A 15,581-nucleotide genomic window follows, 5' to 3' on the forward strand; every position below is an offset into this window, starting at 1 on the left:
GACAGAAGTGGGTGGACTTTTTCAGTGGGTCTTGGTACTTCTGCCTGTGGGTGTGGCGGTAGCAGGTAAACAGGTGGTGCTGACACCTTTAAAGGCATATTCTCAAGATACAGGTGTAATTTGTCCAGAGAATCTCAACTGAAAAGGAATCCGAGTGGCTGGGATCACAGGCACATGCCACCAAGTCCAGCTGATTTTGGATTTGTAGTAGAGATGGGGTTTCATCATGTTAGCCAGATTGGTCTTGAACTCCTGGCCACAAGTGATCTGCCTGCCTCAGCCTCCCAAAGTGCTGGGATTACAGGCATAAACCACCATCCCTGGCAGTGCTTTGGGGTTTAAGAGAGAAATTTGTTTGGACGAACGGAGGCAAGATGGCGCAGTTCTGGGTTATTCACCGTCAACTTTCCCGTGCCCGGGAAAGACATGGGTCGACTGCGCAGGCGCAACCCGACCTCTGAAGGAGAGGAACCGGAACTCGCCTAGCCACGCCTACTGCCCTGCCCCCGACCCGCCTATATCCTGCCCACTGCCCTCCCACTCCCGGGCCCAGGACATAAAAGCCGTTCCCGGCAGGCGCGCGGTGAGAACTTCCTTGGCCCCTCCTCATACGCGGGACCCAGGAGCCTCATCTGAGAATGCCGGAGCGAACTTCCTTGGCCCCTCCTCCTGCACGGGACTCGGGAACCTCGTCCGAGAACGCCGGAGCAAACTTCCTTGGCCCCTGCTCCTGTGCAGACCTAGGAACCTCGCCCGAGAACGCCAGAACGACTTCATCGGCCTCCATCGCCGGAGGCCGGTGAACCTCGCCCCTCCCTCACATTGGCTTGTAAATAAAGTTTTTTTTTGCCTTGCCTACTTGCCTTTTCTCTGGCATTTGCTCTGGGGGTCGCATTAAAGCAAATTAGCTGGTGCCAAAACCCGGGAGGAGACCCCTCCTCAGGGCCCCCAAGGTCCGAGGAGCCTCCTCCTTCCATGCCCCAGACGGACCAGGACCTGGACATCGCTTTCCCCACCTCCAAGTCTCCTAGGGGTGAGTACCTTCTGCCTCCCTCTCATATCCCTTGGCCAGAAGTCCTGCGCAGGCCCAAGGCTTTTTTTTTCCGTTCACCAGGTGACCCAGGGAAGTTCCCAAAGGCAGAGACGTCTGCCCAAAGGAACTCCATTCCGTTCCGTGGGAGACCCATCCAGGACGGAGATGTCCGCCTGGAGGTAATCTCCATTCCGGCTCCAGGAGCCTCTCACCGGTCTCTGGTGACTCCAAAGGACACTTTGTAGCCAGGTAGAGTTCGGTTTCCATTTCCGCCTATTGGCGAGAGGAAGGCAATGGGAAACCCCCAATCCAAAATACCTAGAGACTCCCCTTTAGGGTGTCTTCTAAAAAACCTCAAAACTTTGCAATTAGAACAAGATCTCAGGTGAAGGCGACTGGTGTTCCTCTCCACTGTGGCGTGGCCACAATATAAATTAGACAATCAGTCTCAATGGACACCTGAGGGCACTCTAGACCGTAACATTTTGGCTGACTTCAGTAGTTTTTGTCAACGCTTAGGCAAGTGGTCTGAAATTAATTATATACAAGGATTTTGGGCCTTGCGTTCTCGTCCAGACCTGTGTGGCCAGTGTTCCTTGGCTCAAGTCATGTTGGCTAAAGATGCAGGCCTAACAAAGTCTGAAAAAGAGGAGTCATCTTTCCTGTCTGAGTTGCCCGAAGACCTTACTTCCCCTCCCTGCCTTCCACTCCCACCGTATATCCCACCTCACCCTCCCGCTTCGGCCCCACCTCCTCTTTCAGCTCCACCTCCCCCTCCCGCTCTGGCAGTTGTTCCGCCTCCCTCCTCAGCCCCTCCCACCATTGTTGAGGCTACACTTCTCTTCGACCCCTCGGCACTTCCGCCTGGTCATCTTAGCTCGCCTATCTCTGCCCATATCTGCTCTAAAGATTGCCTAACTGCCCCCGCTCCTACTCCCACCCTATCCAAACCCCCCCTGCGGTCTTAGCACCCTTGCATGAGGTGGCCAGAGCAGAGGGCGTAGTTAGAGTTCATGTTCCCTTCTCACTAGCAGATCTTTCAAAGATTGAAAAACGTTTAGGAGATTTTTCTGCCAACCCCACAATTTATACCAAAGAATTTAGATACCTTTGCCAGGCCTACGATTTAACCTGGCATGATCTCCAGGTTATTCTTACCTCTACTCTAAACTCTAAGGAGCAAGAGCACATCCTAGTGGCCGCCAGGCAGCATGCCAACCAATTACACTTAACAGACCCTGAGTTCCCACCAGGGGAACAAGCAGTCCCCTCTATAGACCCAGACTGGAACTATCAAGTAGGCCAGCCAGGCCGCCGAAGACGAGATATGATGACTCAATGTCTTCTGGCTGGTATGCAGGCAGCCTCAAATAAGGTAGTAAATTTCAGTAAACTAAAAGAAATTATTCAAGGTCCAGATGAGAACCCGGCCACATTTTTAAACAGGCTAACTGAGGCTTTAATTCAATACACTCGGTTAGACCCAGCTTCCCCAGCCAGGGCCACTATTCTAGCATCATATTTTATTTCACAATCGGCCTCAGATATTCGGAAAAAACTCCAAAAGGCAGAGGATGGACCTCAAACTCCTATTCAAGACCTAGTCAAGTCGGCCTTCAAGGTCTATAATTCAAGGGAGGAAATGGCTGAGGCCCAACGACAGGCCCGCCTAAGGCAGAAGGTACAGCTCCAGACTCAAGCCTTAGTTGCTGCTTTGCAGCCTAGCCATAACCCAAAACTGGAGAGCAAAATCCCTGGAGGCTCAAAGACAATAAAAGGGGCTTGCTATAAATGCGGTAACCCAGGGCATTGGGCTAATAGATGTCCCCAGAGTCCCCAACCGTCTGAGCCAGTGCGGCCGTGCTACAAGTGCGGAGTAGCTGGACACTGGGCTAAAAAGTGTCCTAACCCTCGTCTGCCAACAACTCATTGTCCAGCATGCCATGAAGAAGGGCACTGGAAGTCTGACTGCCCCACCCTGAAAACGGGCATGGCGCCTCAACGTGATGTCCCTTCTCAGGACCCTGGGAGCTCCTTCCAGCTCTTACATCTGGATGACGACTGAAGGTGCCGGGACTCAGGGACCCCCATCACCCTCGCCGAGCCGCGGGTAACTCTCCTGGTGGCGGGTAAGAAAATTAATTTTTTAATCGACAGCGGGGCTACCTACTCTGTTTTGCCGTCTTTCGAAGGGACTAGCCTTCCCTCCAATATTTCTGTTGTAGGAGTCAATGGCTCCCCATCCAGCCCTCAAAAAACCCCACCCCTTAATTGCTGCCTGGCCAACAACTATTTTGCACACTCGTTCCTCATTATCCCCTCATGCCCCACTCCCCTACTGGGCCGAGATGTTTTAAGTCAACTGAAAGCCTGTATCTCCATCCCTACTAGCGCCCCCCACCCTACCCACCATCTGCTTCTAGTATTGACTAACTCAAATGACTCCAACAATCCTACTAACCCTTTCCCCGATTTCCCCATTCCTATCGACCCCCAAGTGTGGGACACCTCCACTCCTGTCGTGGCGGACCATCATCCACCAACACTTATAAAACTTAAGAAACCATCTCAGTTTCCAACCCGCCCACAGTTCTCTCTCTCTCCACAGCACTTACGAGGACTAAAACCAATCATTACTATGTTACTCAGCCAACACATCCTCATCCCCATTCATTCTCCCTGTAACACCCCAATCCTACCTGTAAAGAAGGCAGATGGAACTTTTCGGTTACTGCAGGATCTTCGCCTTATCAACGAAGCTGTTTGTCCCACCCATCCAGTAGTTCCCAACCCCTATACCCTTCTTTCTCTCATTCCACCCAATACAACACACTTTACTGTACTGGATCTAAAAGATGCATTTTTCACTATTCCCCTGCACCCAGATTGTCAGTTTCTTTTTGCTTTTACATGGGAAGACCCAGACACCCATACCTCCACCCAACTGACATGGACAGTGCTTCCCCAAGGGTTCCGAGACAGCCCCCGTTTCTTTGGGCAGGCCCTAGCAAAAGACTTAGCCTCCTATCCTCTTACCAATAGTAAAATTCTCCAATATGTAGATGACCTTTTACTCTGTAGTCCCATGGGACAGGACTCTCTTTTAGACACTGCGATCCTCCTTAATCATCTAGGATCCAAAGGTTACCGAATATCCAAATACAAAGCTCAACTTGCACAACAATGTGTCATATATTTAGGTATTGAGATCACTCCTACGACGCGCTCACTTACTACAGACCGCTTAACTCTAATACAAAATCTTTCTCCTCCTCAAGACGCTAAGGAAATTCAATCCTTCCTAGGCCTAGTAGGATTTTTCAGACACTGGATTCCTAATTTCGGAATCTTGGCTAAGCCTCTATATGCAGCTGTCAAGGAGACTCCCCAAGGACCTTTGTCTAACCCAAAGTTAATCTATAAACATTTCACTCACCTGAAAAACTGCCTTCTCTCACATCCTACTCTCTCACTCCCAGACTTCCAACGCACCTTCCAGCTTTTCACAGATGAAAGACAAAAAGTTGCAGTGGGTCTTTTAGCCCAATCTATAGGCGCCACCTACCGCCCCGTGGCATATCTATCTAAACAGTTAGACCCCATCGTACAAGGGTGGCAGCCCTGTCTTCAGGCCCTGGCAGCAGCAGCCTGTCTAACCCAAGAAGCAAAGAAACTTATTAGGGGTGGTAACCTAACAGTCTTCTCTACTCACCGCCTTCAAGATCTTATTGCCCACAGAAGTATTAGCCATCTAACCCCATCCAGACTCCAACTCTTTCACCTCCTATTCATAGAGGACTCCACCATTGCCCTAGCAGTCTGGTCCTCTCTGAATCCAGCAACCCTACTTCCTGACCCTCTCAAGCAACCTAGTACTGAACACTCCTGTCCAGAACTTTTAGAGGCCCAACCACCTAGTCACTTACATTTACATGACCAGCCATTGGAAGGCTCCCGGTTAACCCTATTTGTAGATGGCAGTTCTTTTATAAATTCTCTAGGAAACAGACAGGTAGGATACGCAGTAGTTACATCTTCTGCTGTCCTAGAAGCTAAGCCTTTACCACAAGGAACAACAACACAGCAGGCAGAACTTATCGCACTAACCAGGGCTCTCCTCCTATCCAGAGGAAAAACGGTAAACATATACACAGACTCCAAGTATGCCTTCTTGATTGCACACACCCACTCTGTCATCTGGAAAGAGAGAGGGTTCCTAACCACCAGTGGTACCACTATAGTCAACAAAAAACAGATACTCAAACTGCTAGACGCTTTATCAGCACCTTCCAGAGCAGCCATCATACACTGTAAAGGTCATCAGACTCCATCTAACTCGGTGGCGGCTGGCAATAACTTTGCCGACACCACTGCCAAGTCGGTAGCTGGATTCTCCACTCCCGTGCTTCCCTCTATTTGTTTTCTCTCTCCTCAATATACCCCTACTTATACCCAAGAGGAAAAGACCAAACTATTACAAGATCCAACAGCCAAACTAGCCGCAGACAATTGGACTTACCTCAATAATAAATTAGTTATTCCTGAAACTCAACTCCACACCATTCTAAAAGACATACATAATTCCCTACACATAGGACCCAAAGCTTTATATAACCTCCTAAGCCCCCTCATTCACTGCCCCACACTCATGAAACACCTAATTATAATCAACCGACAGTGTTCCACATGTCTCAAGTCAAACCCTCAAGGCGCATTGCGCAACCCCCATCCAAGCCATCAACTCAGAGGGCACCAACCAGGCGAAGATTGGCAAATTGACTTTACCCACATGCCAAGGCATAAAAAATTCAAATATCTCTTAACCTCGTTGATACTTTTTCAGGATGGATAGAAGCCTATCCTACTACAGGAGAAACCGCCAATATAGTTGCCTCCATACTCACTGAACACATTATTCCTAGGTTTGGCCTCCCGCTCACTCTTCAGTCTGACAAGGCCCAGCATTCATCTCCAAGGTAGTCCAACAGGTGGCAGCCTCCTACACATCACCTGGAAACTCCACATCCCTTATAGACCTCAGTCTTCTGGTAAAGTAGAGAAGGCCAACAGGCTCATTAAGCAGCAACTCACCAAACTCTCCCTCGAGACTCGACAATCGTGGGTAACTCTCCTTCCCCTGGCCCTAACCCGGCTGTGAGCAGCCCCACGGAGTCCAACAGGCCTCAGTCCGTTTGAATTAGTTTACGGCTGGCTGCTCACCCTCCAGCAGTTACCCACCGTTTCTTCCCCGCTGGCAACTTATCTCCCATACCTCACCCTCTTGAGACAACTCCTGAGACAACATGCAGAACTAGCACACCCCTCTCCAATAGACACCTATAGCCCACATCTCTCTCTCAGCCCAGGAGACCAAGTATACTTAAAAGATATCCAAGCCAAAGATCTTCAGCCTAGGTGGAAAGGCACCTATACTGTCCTCCTATCCACATACACAGCAGCCAAACATCTAGAACACACGCACTGGGTCCACATATCACAATTAAAAAAGGCCCCCACAGAAGACAGTCAGTGGACATCTACTAGACTTACCCCTACCCATCTCAAATTCACCAAACTCTCTCAACCACCACACGTTCCCTGACCTCTTGCACTTATCCCGATTTCTCGCCATACTCTATATAAACATAACGGAATTCCAATATCTTACCCCAGATCCCTACTTGCCTCCAGATAATAGCCCATCACAGTGGTTCTCCCGCTTACCTTTATAGAACATCTTCAGTGACAAGGTGTATCCTGTGATTACACTGAAGATGAAGTACTATTTCATACTTATATTACTATCTTTTTCTTGCATTTCAATCTCTATTACTAACCTAACTTTCATATGGAGATTCTCTATAGTTGAAACTTGGTCACACAAAAATAAACAGCACTCACAGCTACAAGGCACTGCTGACTGCCCCCCTTCAGGCTGCCAACCCCATCTTACTATAAATTTCACCCTATCGTGTTGCAGTGCGGCCGGAGCTAAGGCTCTCTGCTTCCTGCACGATCAGACACATTACAATTGTAAGACTTACTGGAAACAAAAGAACCTAGGATGCCCTTATATTTATTGTAAGATCCATTATGCAACCTTGAGACAGACAAAACCCACTGCTCTCTTCACCATTGCGAATCAACGAACCCCCCTTCAATACCAATTAAATATCAAATACCCATGGGACCCCCGATGGGCAGACGGAATCAAAGGTGGACTCTACACAGGCTACACAATCCTTAGTTCATATCCCATGGCTACTCTCCTGATAAAAAGAACACTTGTCCAGCAAAAATCCCTTCCTCAAAATGTACAAGCCCTACAGAATTTAACCTTAGCCATACAAGCACAAGAACAGGCCTTACAAGATCAATTACACTCCTCCAATGAGGACCCCTTCTCATGGTTAAAACTAGTCCGTCAAGGGTTAAACCTAACATGGGCAGCCAACCTAACAAATCTCTCCCACTGTTTCCTCTGTGCGGCCCTTGAAAGAGCCCCTTTAGTGGCAGTCCCTTTACCTACTGCTTTCAAGGCTACAACTAACTCCATAGGCACCTCCCAAAAACCGTTCTTACTCCAAGTCCCACTATACCAAAGCCCAGAAAGTCCAATCCTTCCTTTCTGCTACTCTACCCCAAACATCTCCTGGTGTAACTATATCCAGCCACCCGCTAAGACCCACACGGCTCCCATCGGAGGTTATTTCTGGTGCAACAAAACCCTCTTCAAGGTCCTTAATCACACATCCATTGGTCAATCCCTTTGTGTCCCAGTGTCCCTAGTACCTAGTTTAACCTTATATAGCAAAGCAGAAGTAGCTGAACTCGTCATACAATTTAACCCTCCTCCTAATGATCTCCAAAAACAGGCTGTCTTCCTTCCCCTAGTCATCGAAGTCTCCCTGGCTGCCTCCTTAGTGGCGTCAGGGCTTGGAACTGGGGCACTTGCCCACTCGGTACAGTCTACCCAATCTCTAGCAGCTCAAATCTGAGAGGCCATAGAGGCTGCAGCTAAAAGCCTGGCCTCTCTGCAGCGTCAAATTACCTCAGTGGCCCAGGTAGCAGCACAAAATAGGCGAGCATTAGATTTACTTCCGAAAAAGGAGGAACATGTCTCTTCTTAGGAGAAGAATGCTGCTATTGCGTAAACGAGTCAGGCCTAGTAGACACTAACATCCAAACCCTAAACAGGATTAAAGCAGAATTAAAAACCTACAATATCCCCTTCACCCCCGGACCACCGGTATGGCTGCTGCCTGTAATACAGCAGATGCTCCCGTTCCTAATTCCCATACTAATCCTCTGTTTTGTCTTATGTCTCGCTCCTGTTTTAATCAAATTTCTCTGAGCCAAAGTTCGAGAGATCACGCGCGTCACCTTCAACCAGATTCTTCTTCATCCGTATGTCCAAATACCAACCATAGACCCCAACCTTAACGACGTCCCTTAACAGCAGGAAGTAGCCAGACAGACCATGCCACCCCTTATCACTATTATCAATAAAAGGTTGGACTGTTTGGACGAACGGAGGCAAGATGGCGCAGTTCCGGGTTCTTCACCGTCAACTTTCCCGCACCCAGGAAAGACATGGGTCAACTGCACAGGGGCAACCCGACCTCCGACGGAGAGGAACCGGAACCCGCCTAGCCACGCCTACCGCCCTACCCCCGACCCGCCTATGTCCCACCCACTGCCCTCCCACTCCTGGGCCCAGGACATAAAAGCTGCTCCAGGCGGGCGCGCGGTGCGAACTTCCTTGGCCCCTCCTTGTACGCGGGACCCAGGAACCTCCTCCGAGAACGCCGGAGCGAACTTCCTCGGCCCCTCCTCCTGCGCAGGACCCGGGAACCTTGCCGGAGAGTGCCGGAGCGAACTTCCTTGGCCCTTCCTCCTGCGCGGGACCCAGGAACCTCATCCGAGAATGCCGGAGCGAACTTCCTTGGCCCCTGCTCCTGTGCGGACCTAGGCACCTCGCCCGAGAATGCCAGAGCGACTTCGTCGGCCTCCATCGCCAGAGGCCGGTGAGCCTCACCCCTCCCTCACATTGGTTTGTAAATAAAGTTTTTTTTTTGCCTTGCCTACTTGCCTTTTCTCTGGTATTTGCTCTGGGGGTCGCGTTAAAGCAAATCAAAATTCCTTTAAGGAGAATATTTTCTGGCTGATTGGATCAAGTTTATATCTAATAGAAGTGTTCTTAAGACGCTTTTAGCTTTCTTTTCTCAATATAATCTTTCTCAGACTGAGAGCTAGCTGTTTTTCTCTCCAGTGCTTTGCGTGGCTGTTTCAGGGGTCCTATTAGTATCCCATGGTGTCTGCAAATGAGGTGGGCTGTCACAGGGAGAACTCTTAGACCTATCGCTATGTGACTCATGCTGGAAATCCAGCAGTATTTTTTTCATGTCACCAATATAAACAGAAACTGAGGCTGAAACACTGTTTTCATTTCCATTATTGTGAAGGTGCAGTTCTAACCAGGAGGTCTGCAGGCTCTCCTCCTGCTGCTCAGGCTTCATTCTCCGATGTGGCACTCAAGTGCTGCTGTGGCAACTGGGGTTCATGTAAGACGTGAGTTTCCAGCTGTGAGCCCTGTACTGTGGGCTGTACCTCAGTAGCAGATGGTAGGGTTCAAGAAAGGGCACTAGCCATCAGGAGGAGAAGGCAAGCAGGATTGCTATAACCCAGTGCTCAGGGAGTAGAGAGCCATTGCTTTAAAATGTAAATAGCCAAAAAGACAGCACCCTAATCAACCATTTGTGTAGCAGAGTGAGCCTGCTTTCGGCAGGCACCTGGCTTCAAGTTGCAAAACTACCTTACATCATGAAGATGTGAAAAGTGTATTTTATCACTGAATATAACCAATTAGCATACATGAATGGCCTCTCCAGTTACCAGGTGAATTCAGGATGAACTATGTATGACATGGTGCCGTATATTCTTCCACTCGTGGACTAATTATGGTGACCATCTTTCTTTCTTTGCAAGCTGTTAAGCAGATAGACTGTGATACATGACGCATTCTCAATTAATTGGGTAATAAAACACAATTCTTGAGTCCACGCGCCCACGTGCCCACGCGCCTGCACACGCTCCCGCCCACCCGAAGCCCAGGAAGTCTCGCGATACCGTAGCCGGCTGCTCCTGCTGCCGGTGGCTCAGGCTGTTGCTGTGGTTGCCTGAGTTGGTACTGCTGCTGCAGAGGCAGCGGCCTCTGTGCTTGTGGAGGTATCGGCCTCTGGGTGGATGTTGACATTGTGTTGTTGTTATTGCTGATGATAGTGGCAGCGACGGTCCTGACCCCATCTCTGTAGCCGGAGGCGAGACAGCGGACAGCGAACTCCGCAGACTCGGAACCGGCGGCAGCGGCGACTCCCCTCAGCCTCCGCTGCCTCGCCCGCGGGTACCCCAGTGCCAACCCCGGGAGTCAGGCCCCTTTGGGCAGGGGCGCTCGGAGGCTCAGGATGGCGGATTTCGACGAAATCTATGAGGAAGGGGAGGACGAGGAGTGGGCCCTGGAGGAGCAGCTGCTCAAGTACTCGAGGGACCCGGTGGTCGTCCGCGGCTCCAGTCACGTCACCGTATTTGGACTGAGCAACAAATTTGAATCAGAATTCCCTTCTTCGTTAACTGTAAAAGTAGCTCCTGAAGAATTTAAAGCCAGTATCAACAGAGTTAACAGTTGTCTTAAGAAGAACCTTCCCGTTAATGCACGTTGGCTACTTTGTGGCTGCCTTTGTTGCTGCTGCACGTTAGGTTGTAGTATGTGGCCAGTTATTTGCCTCAGTAAAAGGACACGAAGATCGATTGAGAAGTTATTAGAACGGGAAAACAATAGGTTATACCACAAGCTGTGCCTGCATTGGAGACTGAGCAAAAGGAAATGTGAAATGAATAACATGATGGAATATGTTATCCTCATAGAATTTTTACCAAAGACACCGATTTTTCGACCAGATTAGCATTTACTTTAGAGACTTTCCAAGTATGTTGTCTTTCCAGTGGTGCCTTGCTTGGTGCTCCCCTGGTGGTGACATAACATTCGTTCTACAGAATCGTGTGGTGGTTTGTTTGTTTGTTTGTTTTTAAATAACGGCATGTTCTAAGTGCATTTTTGTCAATTTTTGCAACAGTTATTTCATACAGATGTTTAATACTTAAGCTATTGTGCTTTTTTCTGTTATGTATTCAGATTTTTCAAGGATTACTTTTTTGTATTATCAAAAATATACATTTGAACTTAGCATAAAAAAACACAATTCTTACTGTTTTGTCATTGTGGTGTTTCTCTGGGGATGGAGAAAATTTTTCTTTTAATTATATTTTCCAAACACTGTCTAGAATTATCAGACATGATAAAAACATATAAGGTGCCAACCAGAATTTACTGTAGAGGGGACTTTTCCCCCTCAGCCTTCCAGTCAACTCACAAATTTGCTGCAAAGTGCCTGCTTTCCCTTAAATATGCAGACAAAATTGGGTCTCTGCCTGTTAGGTACCTGTAGTTTTCTATAGTCACTTCTAGAGAGACTAGACCAGATGTCTACAAACTTGACAGGGGAGCGATCAACCGTTTTACCTCTTTCAATGACTCTTGTATCTTCAGTCCTGAAACTGATTCGCAGACCGTGGAGCGCAGATACCCAATCAGAGGAACGTGTGCACTGAGTAGACATGTAGATGTGAGAATCTCCTCTTTCCCTTTTCTCCTCTTGCTAAAATGAGATCCACCCGCCTCAACCTCCCAAAGTGCAGGGATTACAGGTGTAAGCCACCGTGCCTGGCTTATTTTTCTTTTTTTTAAACAGTGCTAGCAGAGACAGTCCAAGTACAACTTGTTCTCTATTTCTGCAGATCCAGTAGTTGTTCCACAAGTCACAAAAAGTAAATATAAACACAATACAAATTCTGCTAAACTATATAAACTCTTTCTATATCCCTTTTACCTGTCTTTATTTAGGTTTTATTCTATACTTTTTTAAAAAATATCAATGACAGATAATCAGAAGGAGACATAAAAATGCTAGGCCCCCTGTCTAAAATCTGGGAATTATTAAAGACAGTACCAGCTCCCAGGGTGTTATGAGGATTAAATCACACAGTACATTATACCCAACACAATGCTCTGTAACATACTCTTGAGCCCATAGTACCTCCTTAATAAACATTGCATGTGCACATGTTGGTTTCCAAATGTAAACTTATTCAAACATTGCTGCCTTCTGTTTGTTCTGTAAAATTTAAGGAACCAGCAAAGAATAAGGAAATTGGTTGTCTTCATTTGTCCTAGAAGTATGTGTGTTGTGACAAGGGTGCTGAGTGTAAGGGACTCTTTGCTGTGCCTGCTTTCTCTAACTACTGCTAATGATGAGCCCAGGGGAAGCAACACTAGCATTAACTGGGAACTTGTGTAAAATACTCACTCAGGGACGCTTTCCAAACCTGCAGGATTATATCGCACAGAGTGGGGCCAAAATTACCAATTGATTTTTAAGCTTATTAAAGCTTAAGGGGCAATGCTTGGCTAAATGGTTATCAGCCCATGTTTCTAGTTAGGATGACATGGCTAATTTGCTGAAATTTCTTTACTCATGCTTTTTTTTTTTAACTACAGGTTCTATTTATAATTCTGAGTAGAAGCATTCATGTTGCTTAAATGAACTGCCTCATGTGACTCTTAGGTGAGGCCAGAATCAAGTATGAGAGGTTCAAGATACATTTATGAGAGTTAAGTTCCACCTTTGAACTAAAAGGTGGTCACAGGGCCTGTTCTGTTTGGGTTTGGTAGTGACAGGAAAGTGTGGCTCATATTTTCATTACTGTAGCAGAAATTGATGGAGTCTGTTAAAAGGGAGGTCACCTGAGGACAGGAAAGAAGAAGCTTTTACTTTTATTTCCATGGAACAGCTCATCATTCCTGTGTCTTTTTTTTTTTAATATAAAAAACAGAAATGGGTGGACTTTTTTTGCAGCTCTTGGTCCTTCTGCCTGTGGGTGTGGTGGTAGCAGGTAAACATGTGGTGCTGACACTTTTAAGGCATATTCTCCAGATCCAGATGTAATTTGTCCAGAGAATCTCATCTGAAGTGAATTTCCAGAGAAGGAGGAGAAAGGAAAAAAATGACTTTTTTTTCAGCTGAACATGTCTCGTATAAAGAGCTATGTCCACTCTGCCTCCTGGAATGCCATGCATTCAGTACTTGCAAACCTTAATCTCTCTACTTGTTTTTTCTCCCTAATAAGTTTGTTTTAGGTATGTTTTAAATTTTTTATGATAGTCAAGGTCTCTGAAAAATATTTATTTCCTATATACCATAGCTTTCTCTACATTCTCTACATCATGGCTTCTTATATGCCATGCAAAATTCTCACCAGGAGTTTATGGTCTGCAGTATTAAAAATGTTCCCCTTGTGGTGCTGAACATGGGAAGGTGTGGATACTCAAGATTCCTATTGGGAAAAGCTGGAGTCCTTAGTAAACATGAAGAACATCTAATGTTGAGATTCCATCTGTGTTCTCCATGAGCTCTATGCAGAACACTGTTTAGAAAATGCTGATTTAAACAAGATGGCATTTATTACACAAAAACTTCTAAAAACTATATTAGGAGATACTTGCTATTAGGGTGTTAAAGACAGACTATTTAAAATCCCTACTAAAAATGACAAATTATAGAGGTAACTTCCAACTCAACATATCTTTTCCACCTGAAAAATATGCATAACTGATTCTGTATGATGCAAACAGAGCACTGAAAAGTGTGCACATTTGTGTTTATGCCCTTAATTTTATACTTTATCATCCAGAAAAGTATTATAGATACACTGGTGGTGTGGATCTTATGCCATTCTCTTTTCTCAGGATTAGAGAATACATTAGGAAATATTTCTGTGTAAATAAATATTTTATTGGATAATTGCAGTCACTCCTGTAAGTCAGAACCAGTTCTTTTTACTCTCTCATTTTGCCTTTAGTCAAGTTATAAATTCTGCTGGCTACCTGGTGTGTGTGTGTGTGTGTGTGTGTCTATGTGTGTGTGTTTGTGTTTTTCAGGGACTGTTGACATTTACAGATGTGGCCATAGAATTCTCTCTGACAGAGTGGCAATTCTTGGACACTGCATAGTGGAATTTATATAGGAAGATGATGTTAGAGAACTACAGGAATCTGGTCTTACTGGGTGAGGATAACTTCAACACACAATTCCAAACATACCCTAATGGTTTCATTTCTCTTTTTTGTAGAGTATGTTTTGGTAATTTATGCTTTGCATAAATGAGTTTCAGATCCGTGTTTTTAAGAGAATCTTGGGGATTTGTCCATGTATAAAATAACTTCTTCAGGGTGTTTCATCTTGATCTGAACTTTCCACATTCCTGAGCTGATCTGTGTCCTTACTCTAATTGCCAACGCCAAGTTTTAACTCAGTATTACTGGGTAGTGAAATTAATAACCTACAAATTTAAAATATTTAAAATTCTCTGTTAGAAATCAGTATTTTATGATTACTTTATGAAAATATTTTATTACACCCTCTTTACTGAACACATAACTAGGTTGGTAATTGGAGAATATGAGCAAAATTTACATTATTTATTTGTAATGAAACAGGTATTACTGTCTCTAAGCCAGACCTGATCACCTGTCTGGAGCAAGAAAAAGAGCCCTGGAATATGAAGAGACATGAGATGGTGGATGAGCCCCCAGGTAGGTGAGAGTGAAGGTGAATACAACGGATGACACAGATGAGAGATCTAAAAATTAAGGAGAAAGCCAACTGTTAAAATGTGAGTTGGAAAGCTATGTTTTATAGGAAATAGTTTCTGGGAAGCCTGAGGGTTTTTTTTGTTTGTTTGTTTGTTTTGTTTTTCTCTCACATTTGGACATCTTCTGTTTTATGCTTTTAAATTTTCTAAGGATTCTACTTTCTTTCTGGTGATCTTTTTTTTTTTTTTTTTGAGACGGAGTCTCGCACTGTCACCCAGGCTGGAGTGCAGTGGCGCGATCTCGGCTCACTGCAAGCTCCGCCTCCCGGGTTCATGCCATTCTCCTGCCTCAGCCTCCTGAGTAGCTGGGACTACAGGCGCCCGCCACCACACCCAGCTAATTTTTTGTATTTTTAGTAGAGACGGGGTTTCACCATGGTCTCGATCTCCTGACCTTGTGATCCGCCCATCTCGGCCTCCCAAAGTGCTGGGATTACAGGCGTGAGCCACCGCGCCCGGCCGTCTGGTGATCTTCTTTCAAGTTTTCAGTGAGAGCCACCACCCTCTTCATGGCATATAAAAAACTGTACAGTCTGACTACTTTTACATGCTTTTTGGGAACACACAAATCTGCATAATTTTAAGAAACTCTGTGTTAAACAATTTTTTAAGTTTTCTTTTTGCATCATGTGTGAAATGTGAGTAGTAGTTTCTGTTCTATTGTTTTTTTGTTCATTTTTTTGCACATTTTATCTTGTTTATATTACTATAGTCTTCAAATATAGTTTGAAGTTAAAAAGTATGATGCCCCTCTGCTTTGTTCTATATTTTTAAGATTGCT

The 15,581-nt window shown here is 46.0% G+C and overlaps 1 protein-coding gene and 1 pseudogene across 1 annotated transcript; both read left to right on the forward strand.

Moving 5' to 3' along the window:
* Positions 1–10,185: 10,185 nt before the first annotated feature.
* Positions 10,186–11,116, forward strand: LOC117093734 (cysteine-rich hydrophobic domain-containing protein 2-like). Its single transcript, XM_033229252.1, has one exon. The coding sequence runs from the start codon at positions 10,498–10,500 to the stop codon at positions 10,993–10,995; it is 498 nt and encodes a 165-aa protein (XP_033085143.1). The 5' UTR covers positions 10,186–10,497; the 3' UTR covers positions 10,996–11,116.
* Positions 11,117–13,175: 2,059 nt separating this feature from the next.
* Positions 13,176–14,894, forward strand: LOC117093522 (annotated as a pseudogene).
* The last annotated feature ends 687 nt before the right edge of the window (positions 14,895–15,581 follow it).

The sequence above is a fragment of the Trachypithecus francoisi genome, unplaced genomic scaffold (genome assembly GCF_009764315.1).
Source record: "Trachypithecus francoisi isolate TF-2019V2 unplaced genomic scaffold, Tfra_2.0 Lachesis_group12, whole genome shotgun sequence".
Classification (NCBI taxonomy): domain Eukaryota; kingdom Metazoa; phylum Chordata; class Mammalia; order Primates; family Cercopithecidae; genus Trachypithecus; species Trachypithecus francoisi.

Bases quoted from the DNA above. Each gene is read 5' to 3' on its own strand.
- LOC117093734 (XM_033229252.1), top strand. From the start codon at position 10,498: ATGGCGGATTTCGACGAAATCTATGAGGAAGGGGAGGACGAGGAGTGG.